At 38.7% G+C, this 16,108-nt stretch overlaps 1 protein-coding gene across 2 annotated transcripts in view; it reads right to left on the reverse strand.

The window, feature by feature from the left end:
• EPHA3 (EPH receptor A3) overlaps positions 1-16,108 on the reverse strand; it is a 235,450-nt gene that overhangs the window by 210,162 nt on the left and 9,180 nt on the right. For both annotated transcript variants that reach the window (XM_052794544.1, XM_052794543.1), the window contains exon 2: positions 6,732-6,796. In XM_052794544.1, coding sequence (XP_052650504.1) covers positions 6,732-6,796 — 65 coding nt within the window. The remainder of the gene's footprint in view (positions 1-6,731; positions 6,797-16,108) is intronic.

The raw sequence follows: 16,108 nt of genomic DNA on the forward strand, positions 1-16,108 counted from the left end.
ACCAGTAAGTAAAATGACTGATGAGGCTAATGAAATATGAGGGGGGTTCCCTTATTTTTCATTATAAAAAAATGGTACAAAGACATTGCACTTATTGTACATTCAGCTTTTTTTGTTGTTGCAATTATATTTTTTTTAAATAGAAATCTCATAACTTGAAGTAACATGGTAAAAAGGCTAGTTTCAAAAGAAAAGGAAAAAAAGGCTTTCTCTCTCCCTTAACGATGATCACAGAATAGAAATTAGCACACTTTTTACTTTATGTCATGTTCAAAGCTGTTTTTAAAATGAACCAAAACACAGTACTGTTATGATCATACTGAATTTTTCAAAGGAAAGCAATACAAGACTACAATTACCAAAACAACACATCTAAAGCATATCACAGTGCTCTGCATTTTAAAAAGGCGTTTTTTTCTGGTAACAATTCATAAAAAGAGACAGGCATAAATACAGTTCTGAAGTAATACGCATGACCTCAATTTTTCCCCCATTTGTTTAGTCAACTCCACCTAATTTTTTTTTATTTAAACTTCAATTTGAAATGCATCCTTAATGCAAGCAGCTGAAGATAGTGTGCAGATGAAATACAAGTCAAAGTCAGCTAAAGTACACCAAAAGTATATTCTACCCTTGACTACTCGCACGCTGCTTCTGAAGACATCAACAAAGCTTTCATATTATATTCAGTAAGCAGTACTAAACAATGCTGTCATCAGTTTAACAATATCTTATAATTAAAATAATCATCTGGCATATCTCATAGCTTTATATTGCTAAAAGTAATACCTATCAGAAAGGGGAAAAAAGTACAGCACAAATAAATTTATTTTTCATCATGTTCAGATTTTGTTTAAAAGCAGCACCGACAGGCTGAAGAAACCATGATTGCATTCTAAATCAAGGCTCTGCGTGTGAATGAAGAGTTTTCAGTTCAAGAGGCAGATTTTTATATGTCCCTCTCCGAAGCAAACTCATCCACTTTACAGTAATAAAAAAAAAATCAAATAGTTTTATTCTAGTAGGAAGAAAACAAAATCTAAGAACAAGAAATAGCACATGCTTGATTACAGAACATTGGAGGTGAAGGGAAGAACTTAGGAAAGCTATAGTAAAAGTGCTCGTATTTTTTTAACACGATCTCTTTCATTATTTTGAAAAAAAGAGAATAAAATGAAACAGATACACTTTCAGTGCACCCCAAAAGCAAATACCTTAGTGATTAAAAAAGAGTATATTAACCAAAAAAACCTACTTTCTCAATCAGCCATTCAGTGTAAGACAAAACAAAGTCTGTGATTCACAAGAACAGAATCCCAAGTGGTTTGTTTGACTTTCAATCGCCAAAATAGTCTGCTTGCATTTCAGACCTGATACACAAGTCGTGAAAGGCAGGGTGACAGTAGGAAATCTATGAAGTTGTAAGGAGACCAGAGCTCAGGCAAAACATAGATAAAACTTGGTTTTAGCAGAATGCATTTTTTTAAGAAGTACTACAGAAATGCCACTGTTAATGAATAGGAAAAAGAAAGTGTATAATAGCATAACATGCCTGTTTTCATTTTGAAAAAAAGTAATTTTTTATTTTACAAAGATACCTTTCAGTTTCAATCTTTTATCTCATACCAATTGTTTGATATAATTTGTTTTACTTTGAAACTCATTTTCACAACCACTAAGTGATTTTGGTAATACTCCCCACTTCAAACACAGTATCGCTTAGAAGTTGACAAGGTAAGTTTGGTGTCTCAGACAAAAAATGAATACAGACCAAGATGTCAGTCGGTATCAAAACAAAACTAAAATTAGGTTGTTTCATAAATTTTTGTATTTGTTGGCCAGTTTCAAGTTTTTCTGATGGCTCAGCTACCCTAAGATTCTGCAGTGGTGTGAAAATAAGAGACATGTAGGGAAGAGAAACTTTGCATGCCCAGCTGAGGGGAAGACTGAAGCGTGACTGACACCAGGAAATCCACTGGCATTAAGGACCTACTGCAAAAGAAACCTTCAGTCACAGGACACAATTAACCACAAGACACAAAGCTGCAGGAAAACAAACCTCATCATTTCCAATGCTCATGGAAATACTTATTAGTCTTGAAAACGTCTTCCATATAAACAGAGAAACTTTCCATTCACAGTGGTCTGAATAACTGATTCTTGGATACAGTTTGAGTGCACCTTAATCATAGGCAAAATGTAACTATGCACAAGTTCTCCTCTACCTTCATCTAGTCACAAGGGATATCCAAGTGCTTATTTAGTCAGACTCTTCTGCAGTCGCTGTTTCCACGATATCCCACAAAACAAGGCCAAAAAGTTTTTACAGTGCCACACATTAGCTGACTACTGAAACCAGAACAAATGCAGCCAGGGAGACTGTCACTGTCGTGGGTAGGCAGTAACACAGTCTAATGTGACAAACTACTTTCAGGCTTTTGGAATATAAGAAAGGAGGCTTTTTACTCATCTTCACTTGGATTTTTGGATTCTAACCCGATTTTGGCTGATGGAAAAACTCTCATTAACCTCAGTCACACATACTCTAGCCCTCCTAGCACAACACAAACTATTACAGAAGCAGAGAATGTTTTCCTTCTCTCCTCTTAATACTTCCAAACCAGTTTCCATTACTGAGATGATCAGCTTGCTTAGTTCAAATGATCATGGGAGTGACCACTAAGAAAAAGCGAAGTTATTCACACCAGATTTTCAAAGCACTTCAGCGTACAGTCGGCAGTTCAAGTACATGCCCAAAAGTTTAAGGTACTGAGCATGGCCAGCTCTCAAAGAACTCAGATGTTTCTGAAGAAACTCAGGGACCTAGAAAACTGTCACAATCAAAGACAATATCTTTATTTCCCAACCAGTCTTTTAAAATTTGCCCGCAGTTTACTAGCTTTGGTCACATACAGAACATGTTGCAGTTGTGTTTTTTGTTTGGTTTTTTTGGCCTGGTTTGGTTTTTTTTTTACAATTATCTATTACATGGCAGTAATAAATGCCAGAGCTTCTTTTCTCTAGCTACAAGCAAAACAAGATAAGCATAATTTCTCTTTTACTTTTCTACCAACTACATTAAAAAGTGCCCAAAACTTTAAAGTCCATAAATATGAGTAATAAACATGTAAAGATCAAGTCACAAGTTGGGTGACTGCAGAATGATGTAGTGCTATTATGTCACAAATTCTATTTTTTTTCCAAACTTCCCAAAGAACGTGAAGCTAGGCTCAAATCAGATACATCTTTCTTACTAAAAAAATGATGCTGAAACCAATACAACTACTTGCATGAATATGCAGAGTGAGATTTAGCCTGTACTCTTTTTGTCCTGTATGAATTATCTATCACATTTCTATTGTATATTATTAAAGTGACTTGCTTTTTTATCCTCCCAACCCCCACATCTGTGCTGCTGTAATTTACGTGAATTGCAGTTAATGATCACTTGCATTATGCTTAATCAGCATATCAATAATATACTCTGCACAGACTAAGTAGCTCTTCTTTCTTTCCCCTTTAATGAAACCTATAGAAATGGAACTGGTATTTGACTGATTGGCATTACAAAAAGGTTGCCTAGGCAGGTGCTGGAGATGGTAGTACAGGATACAGGCCGTGTGGCTGCTGCCAATCATGCTCAAGCATCAGCAAAGCCTGCTATTATATTTTTTAATTCCATTGCCTTGCTATCTAGAGGGGCCAATGTTTTGTACTTAAGGGATTTTAATGAGCTTGACCAGATCAGTGTTACTGATGCCAAGACTGTGACTGTGTGGGATGGTTCAAGGAGAGATCACATTCTTACAGGGTGATATTATTAACCATGGTCTAAAACACTGCCATTAGAGTGTTTTTACGTGGGACACAGAAATCTCTGAATACAAATTAGCTATAAATCTTAACATGAATATTCAGGAATTTCTGGAAAGCTGTTATTATATATGCCCAAGTTGAGGCAGACTTAAAAGAATAAAGAAGAACCATTGAACGCTGAAAACAACAACCAATTAATTTGGGTCATTTTGCCAGAAATCGATCAATATCATGTATCGATAAGATAAAATTATTAACCTAGTAGTTTATTAAACACTTTGGCTAAACTATTTTTAAAAATTCTGTAAGTCTCCGGCCTCAGTACACTGACATTTATGGCTTCAGAATGAGAACACTGCTGCATGGTGGAGAAGAATTGGCACAACACCAGTATTCTCATTTGTGAATCACAGCCTCAAGTGTAGCTCTATTAGCTTTACCTTGTAAATCACCGCTATGCTATTAGCAGTCTTTCAATATGATGTGACATCTTTATTATAATGTTTTTCCACTAAAGTTTAAGTTCATATTTTAGTTAGCTCAGAGACAGATGCAGCCATATTTACCAGGTATAATTAATTGACTATAAATAAAGGGCTGTAAAAAGAAGGCATCTCTTTCACACGATTTCAAGTTGTCGTTTTACAGCAAAATGCCAATTCAGATAGGATAAATGTTGCTATTTCTATACTTTACATTCATGTTTTTGATATGTAAGCTTAAAATTTCACAGTATTTTGAAGGCTATAGTTTAGAGCCTCAGTTCTCTTACAAAAACATTCACAGTACATGATCTACATCAATTTACTGCCATGCGATTTTTTAACTAAGAATTTCATTAACTTGTAAGAACATCAGTACAATTCCATGATTTACTTTGGCTTTGATATCCATGGATAGGATCAACATGCACAGACACACACAAACGAGTTGTGCTAGATTTACCTGACAAAAACTTGCAGAAGCTAATAAAATTGCTTTGAGAGATCTGGGGACCCTTTTTGGTGGGGTAATGTAGCACATCTGGTTTTCTTACAGCCCCCAAGATACCCTGTATCATTCCCTACCAACTGCTTTAGGCATCCAAGGCAAGAGAGGCACAGCTGCAGGGAGCAGAGCCTCAGATCTGCACAGCTGCAAGACGATGAACAGAGTAGAAGAGTAAAGCAGAGGAGGGCAGGGCAGCTGGGAGAGAAGAAAAAAAAAAGGCTTTGCAAAAAAGAAAAAAAAAATGCAAGTAAAGACAAAAAACCCTGATGAGCTAGAAACTGCTGGAGAGTTCGCTCTTGGACACCCTGTTTATAGAGGTTTCTTATTGGGAAAAGTCAGCAGGAACAGCCACTAGAAAGAAACATGAACCCTCTTCCCACTTCTTCCCCATGAGAACAGAACAATTTGTTCAGAGATACAGAGAAAGATCCATGTGTAAACTCAAAAAAATAAACCAAGCCTTAATCCTTAAATACTGCTAAACACCTGCATAACAATATCAAGAAGGCACTACTTAAATATTAACAACTGAATCCCATACGGCAGACATGCAAAAGTACTGTTACCACTGATCTCTGTAAAAGTGATAAAGGTGAAGTAACAGCTTGCCCAAAGCCACAGAAGAATCAAAAAGTGGATGTTCATGATCCTACAAACAAACCAATGAGCAAATACCTGCCAACACCGAGAATCAAAATGCAGTTGGTTTGGAAAAAGGACAGTGGCTGGACTCTTAGTTAGCAACTCCTCACCCTTATCAAGACTAGAGACAACATTTCCCAAGGACTTAGAAGTGGCAGTGCTCTCTGGCAGAGGTTTACTTGTTGGGTAGAAGACACAGGCAGATAGACGCATGAAAACTTCTAGGAGTAGTCATCCTAAAGGTAGGAAACCAAAATAAGACTGCCACAGAGGAAACAAAGCACCTTAAGGGTATACACAAGTGATGGGACAGAAAGAAAAGGAGCCACAGGTCTCCGAGTGCCTTTGTTCAGCAAAGGCTTGATGGCACAGCCTTCTCTGAGGGTGAGGGAAGCTCCAGACACCACGGCTTCACCCTGCCAAGTGTTGGGGTTTTTTTTGTTCGGGGGACAGAATGCAGGAATGCAAGGGTCTCCTTGCATATCTGTTCTATGCAACGTAGAGAGTAATGGGTTGTTCCTACAAAACAAACACACATACACATTCCACAGAGAGAAGAAGTTGGGGAGTGACCAGATATCAGCACCACTGGACAGCTATGCACTGATATTAAGTCATCAAAAATTTTAAAGAGACTGGTGGCAAATGCTATTTATAAATGATGGGAGTTAGCAAGTTCGAAAGCACAGATGCTCTAAGACTGCACTTCTACTTCTCCAAATAGAAGGTCTAGTTTCATTAGATCTGGATACAAGGTAAATAAAAAAAAAAGTCCCAACCCTCAAGAACATTATTTAGACATTTCTTTAATAACATTTTAACTCATAAGTAACAATACTTTAACAATTCAGCACAAAAGTTATCAAATAATTACTTACATCACCCACTTCTGTCCACAGATTTTTCACATTCCACTACTTCCATCTGAATAAATTAGCAAGTAATGCTATGAAACAGTCTCCTGATATCTTTTAGAAATACACATTGCAATAGAAGAAGGAACAGTACCTAAAGACGACTATATTTTTTGTTCAACGCACCTCTGGCTTTCATTTTCTCCAATAAAAGTGAGCTCTTCCTGGGGATTACACACATTGCGATGTATATTCTAAAGAGAAGGCACCATAGCTATGTAAGCTATATACTGCAAGCTTAGAGCAGACTATTTTTGAAGCTCCAAAGAACCAGCACTACTGCACGGTGTCCTCTGAAGAGGAAACAATGGTTAAATAGCACATTGGTCTGTAGCAGCACTTTTCGATTTCACAGTCTAGTGAACTCACCCCGTGTGATGGGTAGGAGATCCACCCCAGCTCCCCTTGAATTGTTTTTGAATCCAGCAGATTAACTACAAAAGAAGACAAAATGAAGAGGAATGAGTTTCATTTGCCTCTGTCCAGTTAACCTCAGTTACCCGTACCAAAAGATGTGTTTATTTGGGGACCTTGTGAGCAGTTGATTTGTTCAGGTGGCCTGGCAGTTAACTACAAAGAAGAAAAAGACAGACAAATGAAAAGGATTGTCTTGTTTATCTTAAAACATAGTACGAACAGCAGACGGGGAACTTTTCAAAACAAAAAAAGTGACAACAAACAATGGATTGCTGGCCAAATTAATTACAGCAGGGGGTGGGAACAGAGCGCTTCTATCAGCTGCACAAACTACAGCATTTTCCCCTTGGACGCCTGAAATTTGGGTCAATGCATTCTACTACATAGGTGAGATCTGAATATTTTAATCATTATTTGATTAAAGGCCTGTATTTGGCATATATAATTTTCTCAGAATAGAGGAATAAATAATGAATGCTGATTAAAGTCTTTCCTGCAGTTCTTTCTTCCTTCTGATTCAATTTGTTCTCAAATTGTCTTGCAGTAGTGTTTTCTAAATGTCATGTGTAACACATTAGCTACAAAAGTAATTATTTACAATGTTACAAGTTCAGACAAACCTACTTTTAAAGAGGGCCATCAATTCATCGCTAATCTTGCTGTTATCTTTTTTTTTTTGAGGCATGCAACAATTTTCAGAGTAAGAAGGAAGATTTTGTTTGTAAACAGTCTGATACAGACATTTTCCACTCACTCAAATCACAGTGTTTTTATACCCATTTTAAAACATGTACAGGTGTTTTAAATGAATAAATAAATACAAACAAATTAAAGGATATTCTTCTTTAGTATTTACTTATTTGGTTTTTACAAGCACAAAAATAAATTCTGTTCCTTACCCTGGCCATATAGTCTCAAAGTGCTTAATCACAGTTTCCTAACTAACCATTTCTTCATTAACATGAAGTGGAACAGATGAATTGATACAAAGTATCATACAAAAAAATAGGCTCTATATAAACACAAACCAATGAAGTATTAGTACACTACATGACAACATTGTTCACAACTGCACTAATCTGTGCTCCTTAAATATTTATTATCTGCAATTTGGGCTTACTTTCGCTGTCATCCCGCCCCCCGCCCCCCTCCTTTTTCTTTTTCTTCAATATGGAAATTACTGACAATGAAAAAAGAAATAAATCCCATCATATGCAAGGAAATTTTAACATGCGAGAATGATGGATCTATTAGAGGTGGCCACTGTAGCAGTCTGAGAAGCTTCAGCTTCTATTTGTAAGCCTGAAGAGTTGTCACTGCTCCCAGAACCAGATGGTCTGGCTATTGGTGCTCAGAGAAAATAAAAGAATAGGACTAGGAAGGGAAAAAATGAGGAAAATCATCTATGAATCTGCTAAGTTAAGCTATTTTTATTATTTCATCATCCTCCTTTTAATTGCTGTTTAATTTTGGAGATCACTTAAAAAAAGAGCGCTATGAAGGCATTATTTTTCCTGTTATTGGGATGTACAGAAGGACACACAGTAGGGAAAAACAGGTGTGCAGTATTAGAAATAACACCATGTTATAAACAACCATAAATATACACATTTGTCTACATTTGTATGCACATGCATTTCTGGTGTGTGTGTGTGTATATATGCAGCACTGTACTACCATGAATCAGCTGCTCTTCCATCTATGCGAGGAAAAATGTTTCCCCCTACGGTTATACACCCCTTTAAAAGAAAACAACGGTATTTTGAATTTTTACCTACATCAATAAACAAAACATCTTCACTAATCTTAGAGAAAGCACATAATCCAGTATTATATATTTCTTAGCTCTGAATTTATCAATAATTAAATTCTCAATCACCTACACAAAGAAAAATCAGTCCTTTATTGAGTGCACAGGGCCCTAGGCAGACTACTCTGAAGCAAGGTTTGCATCTATAAAAAGGAAACACTAATAAAAATTCAAAAGGAAAAAGTGCACTTCTTGCTTTTGTGACTACAAATTCCCCCAGATTATGGATCTCCTGGGATAAGACAGGTATGTTTGTTGTGCATCTGCAATACATGGTGGTGAAGGAAGTATGACTTCTGAGGTAAATTACTTGGCAATAAGTTGCTAAGGCAAATCACTCAGGAGTAAACTTCAGTAATACATTTATTCTTTAAGAATGAGCTTCTTGAAAACATGATTGCAGCCACTCCGAAATTTATTACTTCAATCCAAATTCATCAGAATCATCTGGAAAAAATAAACAGGCAGTAGACTCACAACCTGGTGGTAGTTTCCCTCTCCAGACTTGCCAAGCAACCTAGCAGTTACAGCATGCCCTCAAGGTGCAGAAGATCAGCGTTCAGCATCACTGTCCATATCTCTCTATGCCACCTCCATCACGGTCAACTCCCTACTGCCTGCCTATCTCAGAGCAGATTTACCAGGTTACCAGCACTCACAGGCATTATGATAGGGCCACGGGGGACAATTAAACACTCAGTGCAAGCCACGTTGTCCACGACAGGTAGATGCCTCAGCCGTGGAGCAGCTTGTGTTGCAATACATCGGGATCAAATCTACAACAGCAAGAGTATTTTTTCAGCTTCTCTCCTTCATTCCACCTTCCTTATCTCCTTCAAACTGGCACCGCTAGGCAAACTACTTTTCCATGCTCATACATGTTTCACTACCTTTTAGAAATCCTTAGAAGGGAGGTTTTCACATGACTACAGTAGGCTTCTAGGTCAGATGCAAGTCAGAAAATGGAAGTAGATGCAAGTAGGTACCTAAAAAGAGTGGTATAAATGCTCCCATTACTGGGGGGGGGACGGGGGGAAGGAAGCAAAGCAAAGCAAAGCTATATTCCAGGCCTGTAACTTCATTAACAAGTAGGTTTGTGCTAAACATGTTTATATGCTTTCATACTGCACAATCTTCAAATTCCTCCAGTTTCATTTGTGCAAGAAGGAACAAAGCTTGTCGTCTCAAGTAACTATTTAATATCTAGCAGAATAACATCAGAAAACCTTAAGTTCCTTCACCTATCTAGCCACGTGGTCTTCAATGATTATAAAGACCACTCATTCAGGTTTTTTGTTTTGGTTTGGGTTTTTTCTGTTTTTTGTGAAATGCCAAGTAAAAAACCAGGGGAAGGAAAAAATACCCAAAGAAAGAATTATACTGACGCCCTAGATAACCGTCACTTTGCCTGGATGTCTTTATCGTTTGTCTAGTAAGAATTATATTACAGGCAAGCAGAAACACAGAGCAGACTGCCTGAGTGCTGAAATTGTTTAGAATCCAGCTACAATTCATACCTACAATACTTTTTCCCTATTAAAAAATTTGGAAAAAAAAAAAACTTTTCACCAAAAGTGCATTGTTCTCTAATAGTATCCAAAATGCAAAACATATTTCCTTTCAGGTAGTCACCTGAAAAAAACACCTCCCTCTCCCTGAAAAAAGCTTCTATGACACTCATTTTTCCTGTGACTTCAAGAGGGAGCTGTACTCCTCAATAGAGAGCAAACAATTAAGACAGAACTTACAGGCTGCAATGATCATGGTCCCTAGACAAAAATGATAGGGAAGGGTAGTGTTATAATTTGTCATTGTACGTCCTAACAGTACATATTAATCTGGAAATTGAAGGAGAAAAAAGCATTTCCCTACACTAAGACTGAAGAAATACATAAAGAATGGATTCAATATTCATTGTCTGAATTTTTTTTGCATGGATTTGTAGGGTTAGGTAAAAAGTAAAAAAGTAAAACTTTACACAAGCACTTGATTCATACAATGACTCATTTCAACTTTTTTCCAACCCTGATATATCCTCTAGTGTAACAAACAGCAATACTTGGTTTCACAAAACTGACCTGACCAATTCATGAAGTGTATCATGAAGATATATTCAGTCAGATCAGCAGCAGCAGGCATATATCAGTGTGACCCTCGCATTTTTCCACATACAATTAAAGTTAAATGAAAGTCAATGTTTAGATGTACTACAAATGCCTATAGTGACGTCTTTACTAGATGAGAGAAGGAACTGCAGAGAAGAGAGTTCTAACCTCTCTCATGGCACCACCCTGTGCAAGGTGTGCACCTCTAGCCACACTAGCATGAAGGGAATTGAACGACTTAAGACAAAAACAAAAAAAAGAGGTCAAGCTACTTTGTGTGGCAATACATTTTCTTTCCTTGCAAATGTAACAACCAACTGCTCTAGAGCAACTGGCCCAGTGAAGAGCACGGCTGAGCAAGCAATCGTAACTGCAGGTCAGATATGGTCCTAACTTCAGAGGCTGATTACCCACAGCTCTCATGTTCTTAATTGTGGTATTGGAGAACAGAAGAAGAGGAAGGGTTAGCATATTATATCCCCAAAAAACGGCTAGTAACTCTTCCTCCTTCCTATTACCTCCTTCCAGAAGAGAGCAAAGAGGTAGTTTTACAAGTCAGGCCACATGAAAGAGAATCAGAGTTTCCAGGCTCTTTCTGAAGCTTATGTGTTTCTCACACAACTCATTTGCTCTCCTTGTATCTCGTTCTCCTGCAGAACTGTGTGAGTATCATTCAGCTAGCTCTTACAGAAATCTCTGAGGTTGACCAGCCGGTTACTAAGGGCAACTCTTAAACTAGCTGAACAGTTTTGTTGCTATTGACAATTCTTTCCTACAAAACGCCTTGAAAAGGATCACTGGTTATGCTAAGGAGACACAGAGGAGTTCTCATAAAACAACTTCAAATAAATAAATAAATCAAGTGCTGTCTAATAATCTCACTGTCCTGCACCGGTTCCCATCATGTAATTAACTTGCTTTAAAACTAGTGGTAAGTACAAGGGAGAATTTACTGGTATTAAAATACTGCAGTGCTATAGAAATTGAGCAACCATCACGTCTGGCTCTGAAAAATCAGTGACTTGGTCCTTCCGTACAACACCCTTGCTCACCGTACTGTACACTGTGCTATTTCTGCCAAGTGGCAGCATACTGGCAAAATGCCGACTGAGAACATGTTCTCTTTTTAGAAGCTCTCTCTTGCCTGACTCTTCTGGCCCCCCCCTGTTCACAACTGCAAGAGAAAGCATTATTAGTTCCCTCAATATGCATTTCTGCCTAGGGGGTAAAGATGAATCTCTTTCCAGCAACCGAAGCAGGGACATGGACGTGAAATGCAAAGCTCGCTCACTCTCCTTTTCATGGTCTCAGGCAGAAGACGAATGAAGGCTTGGGTGGAATTTGACACATGGCCCTGCTCACACTACCAGAAACTACTTCCAGTTTGAGAGCGATGGTAGAGGGCCTGCCAAGGGGCTCACTAAGAGCAGGTTTCATCAGGAGTAATGTCAGTGAAAGAGAACTTTAAAACAAACAAGATACCTCAATCTAGTCTGAAAGCAGCAGCATGTCCAGAAACACGTGGAGTAACAACTGCTACAGTGAACTGAACACAGTATAAATGCCTCCCCCAGTAAAAAATAAACAAACAGATGTTATGCCAGGTAGAACTATCCTGAGATCCCCCTCATGACCTAAGAAATTGGGAGGAAAGACTGCTAGGAGGCAACTTGCAATATCTAAAGAACCACCTACAAACAACTTCACCACTGGAAAGCATTTCCAAATCATATTCTTTACAAAGAAAATACAGAGCAATAGCCAATGAGGTAAATTATATAAAATATTTTTTTCAACTAATTAACAGGTCCAATTAAAAGTTAAAAAAAAAAAAAAAACAAAAAAACAAAGAGAGAAAGGAAACCATCACTGCTTTGTCTTTTCCTGTTTGGCATCAGTCAGTTTAGAAATATACTAGTTAGTTATTAAAAAAAAAAAGCCAACAAATGGGGAAAACCAAATTTGCTATGCAACCAAAAAAAACCAAAAATGGTGAATGCCCATAATTGAAAAGTGTCATATAATCCTGAGCAGCAGAGAAAATACTTTGCGGCAGGAAGTCAGCCAGAACTTGGTTTTGGGGTGGGACAGAGCGGAGTCAGCGCAAACCCTGACGTACATTTTTAGAATGGCGTCGGCCTCTTCCTGGCCAAGGGGACCTGCACCTGGATTTTAATCCACCTATGAGTACAGATCTGACTCTTCTCAACTTTCCATTCCCCCAGCAGTGGTGAAAGTGACATAAGAGCGGCAGCAGATCAGCTTTGTGTCTTTAGTTTATTCTGAGGCTAGAAGCAACATCTCCAGCCAGACAGGCTGGGCCCAGGCAAAGCCAAAGTTGCACGTTGGTGCGTTCACCAGAACTGCAAACTAGGATCAGCCATCACGCTGATGTTGCTGAAATCATGAGGAAGTTTGCTAAGGTAGACCATGAAATCTTTGGGAAGGGACAACAAATAAATAAATAAGTAAAATCAGTAGATAAGAAACCACTCCATGAAGCAATGCTAATGAATGCAATACCCTCTTCATGGAAGGGTGTCCGACAGTGAAGCCTGGTTTTAAGCAGCAGAGACTTGGGGCCTGATTTCCTGCTCGTCCATTAACGAAAGTCAAGTCTTCTGTGATTTTATGGTCTTGCATTTCCCCTCAAACGTTGTAGTGAAGATGTTGTTATTGTTCAGAAGTAAATGACCTTAGCGTAAGAGAGATCTTCTAGGTCCCCATCTACTAGCTCTGCTTTTACAGCTTTATCTCCCCCAGGCCAGGGACACCCTAGGAAGCAAAGTGACATTAAGCTACACAGAGTATAGCCTCCTAAAAACAGCCAATAGGACATACTTTGTAACACATACCCAACGCAAGTGCCAACAAAGTTTGGCCCATTTACTACACAACTGTTTTCCAAATGCAAGATTTCTCAGTGAGATTTCTGCTACAGCTCAAAGCCAGACTACAGTCCTTCGAGAGGCACAACCCTGTGAGGTCTGCACTTTCAACCCTTCTTGCCTGTGCCATTATACTGTACAATACAAATATGACTTTGTGCAGAACATTCCAAATTTGGCAACTGTCATGTGCAATCTGTGATTAAATTGCTGACTGAAGAACTCCACCAGGGTGGGGGCAAGCAATGAAAAAACAAGAGAAAACCAAAATGAATTAAAAAACAGTTGCTCCAATACTGAACATGGGAATCTTCACAAAAGAAGACTGGACAGCCCAAGCCTCCGTTATTTTCATTTAAATGTTCAGTAAATAACTGTTTCCAAAATTAAGAGATTGTTTTACAAATCTCAGGTGAAAAGACAAAAGACTAGCAACACGTGTCGAGTTACCTATAGATTATTGCTTCTATAGAACATATAAGGTTCCTACATCAACTTGGATTATTTAGCAAATTCTGTTTTTATGGCAGTTGCCCTCAGCTTTTGAAGAGGAAGAGTTTCATCTTCCTCCCAGATTTTTACTCTTCTCATCAAACACACTCCCCAAGAGCGTCTGAGGCCAGATTTAGATACCTCAGTATTTCCTATAGCTGAATACTGACGCAGCCAAAGCAGGAACCTTACTGCAAGTTTCTCTCAAAAGGCTGCCACGAAGGAGAGAACACAGGACGGCGATGAGCAATGCAGGAATTCCTATAAATAAAAGCACAGATTGTAAACTGCAAAACCAGAGCCGATCAGGGAGGGACACAGCAGCCCTCTCCCTGCTCGCTGCACACAGCATGAATTTCGATCCTGCTAGGGATCAGCTGTACTCCCGTACCCCCTTCCCGGTAGCTCAGACCATGCCAAGCAGCAGCCACAGCTCTATGTGCACCTCAGCCCAGCCAGCATGGCTTTCATCACCTGCACTTGATGCCAAGTAGAAGCTCTCCAGCAGTCTTCCTCCTTTCGCTATGTACGGAGCCTGCATGCAGAAAAGGGACACCACCATCCTGAGTCTCCTGAACAGACAGGACAACGACAATCGGGTCCAAAAAGAAAAGCCTCACGTGAGAGGTTTCAAACAGGAAAACTGCAGAACTATACTGTTCCTTAGCAGACAAAACTGAAGCTGATTTCAAAGTGGAACAGAAAACAAGTAAACATTTTGTTGCTGGAAATCTTAGGAGCGTTCACATAACACCAAAAGCTGTCCCCCCCAACCTATTGCGGAGGGACTCCAAGCAATAGCTAAGGAGAGGCAGCATATGTAAAGCTTTCACCTTACCCTCTCGTCAATCTGTATCGAGTCTATGCAGGTGTGCAGGCACACTCAAACCTCCTACCTTAGTACCTTGCAGAAGTTATTCCAGCTACTGTAAAGAGAAAACAAAGACAAGCCGTTTCTGCACCGATGACGACTACAAACTAGCAGCTCTTTTTGTAGGAGTGAGGTGACAAATCTGTACACTGCTTTTTCTCAGAGCACCTGTCTGTGTTGTGTTGACAACCGCCCATCCATTCTCATGGATGAACACAGACAAAACAGATTTTATTTCTTTTTTATTAGTTTGAAACATGAGAGTTCTCTTGATATTGTTAAAGTGGCATAAAGCTCAATTTCCAACTATGCAAAAACATATGACTGGTGGGCTGGAATGCAATGTTTATCAAAGGGGCCTAATAAGGTTTCAGTTTTATTATGCTATTTCCTGTAAGTTGATATGTGCCAGTTCTTTTCATTAACACAAGGATATAAAAATTAAAAATGGATTAACCTAATAGGTTCCAAATTACTGTGTCGCTTTTACTTCTTTGCACTCATTTTTTTTTAAAACAGTTCCAATTGGGCCTTTTCTAGTACCTCCCACAAAAGGCATAAACCCTTAGATACCTGGATTACTGATCAGCTGAACTCACGTTCAAATCCAAATCCTCCAAAGCTCATTCTACTCTACTACTATAGTATTAAATCTGACATCAGTGAAGCACAACATTACACACGTAAATGCAAAATGGGTACCACTGTATTAAAAGGGAGTTTAACTTTCAAAACCCAAGTTTGCCTTTCTCAGGAAAAAAAAAAAAAAAATTATACCAGAAACTAAGGATGAGATTCAGTTACCTAAACCCAGCCACTCCATGCCTCTCACCAGCCCAGAATAGAAGGGGTCTCTCGCAGGATGTGTCAGATTTGCCAGTCCTGTTGGGTGCCCAAATCCTGAGGCACATAAAATGGCACCGTATGCCTATGTCTAGCCAAAACTCAACAGCAAACATTACTCAGTTAATTTTAATAAGCTCTAAAGCACTTCTCAAAAGGGCTTACGCACACTGCACAACTATGTCTTTTTACTTCAGCATTCCTCCTTTCTTGGGAAAATAATAATATTCAGTATTCACTAGTTTTGCAGAATTGAGGTCTCCGAATATCTCTTAGAGTTGTGGTCTACCAGAGTGTCACAAAGATCCCCCCTGGGACAG

This window comes from Harpia harpyja, chromosome 8 (genome assembly GCF_026419915.1).
Source record: "Harpia harpyja isolate bHarHar1 chromosome 8, bHarHar1 primary haplotype, whole genome shotgun sequence".
Lineage (NCBI taxonomy): Eukaryota > Metazoa > Chordata > Aves > Accipitriformes > Accipitridae > Harpia > Harpia harpyja.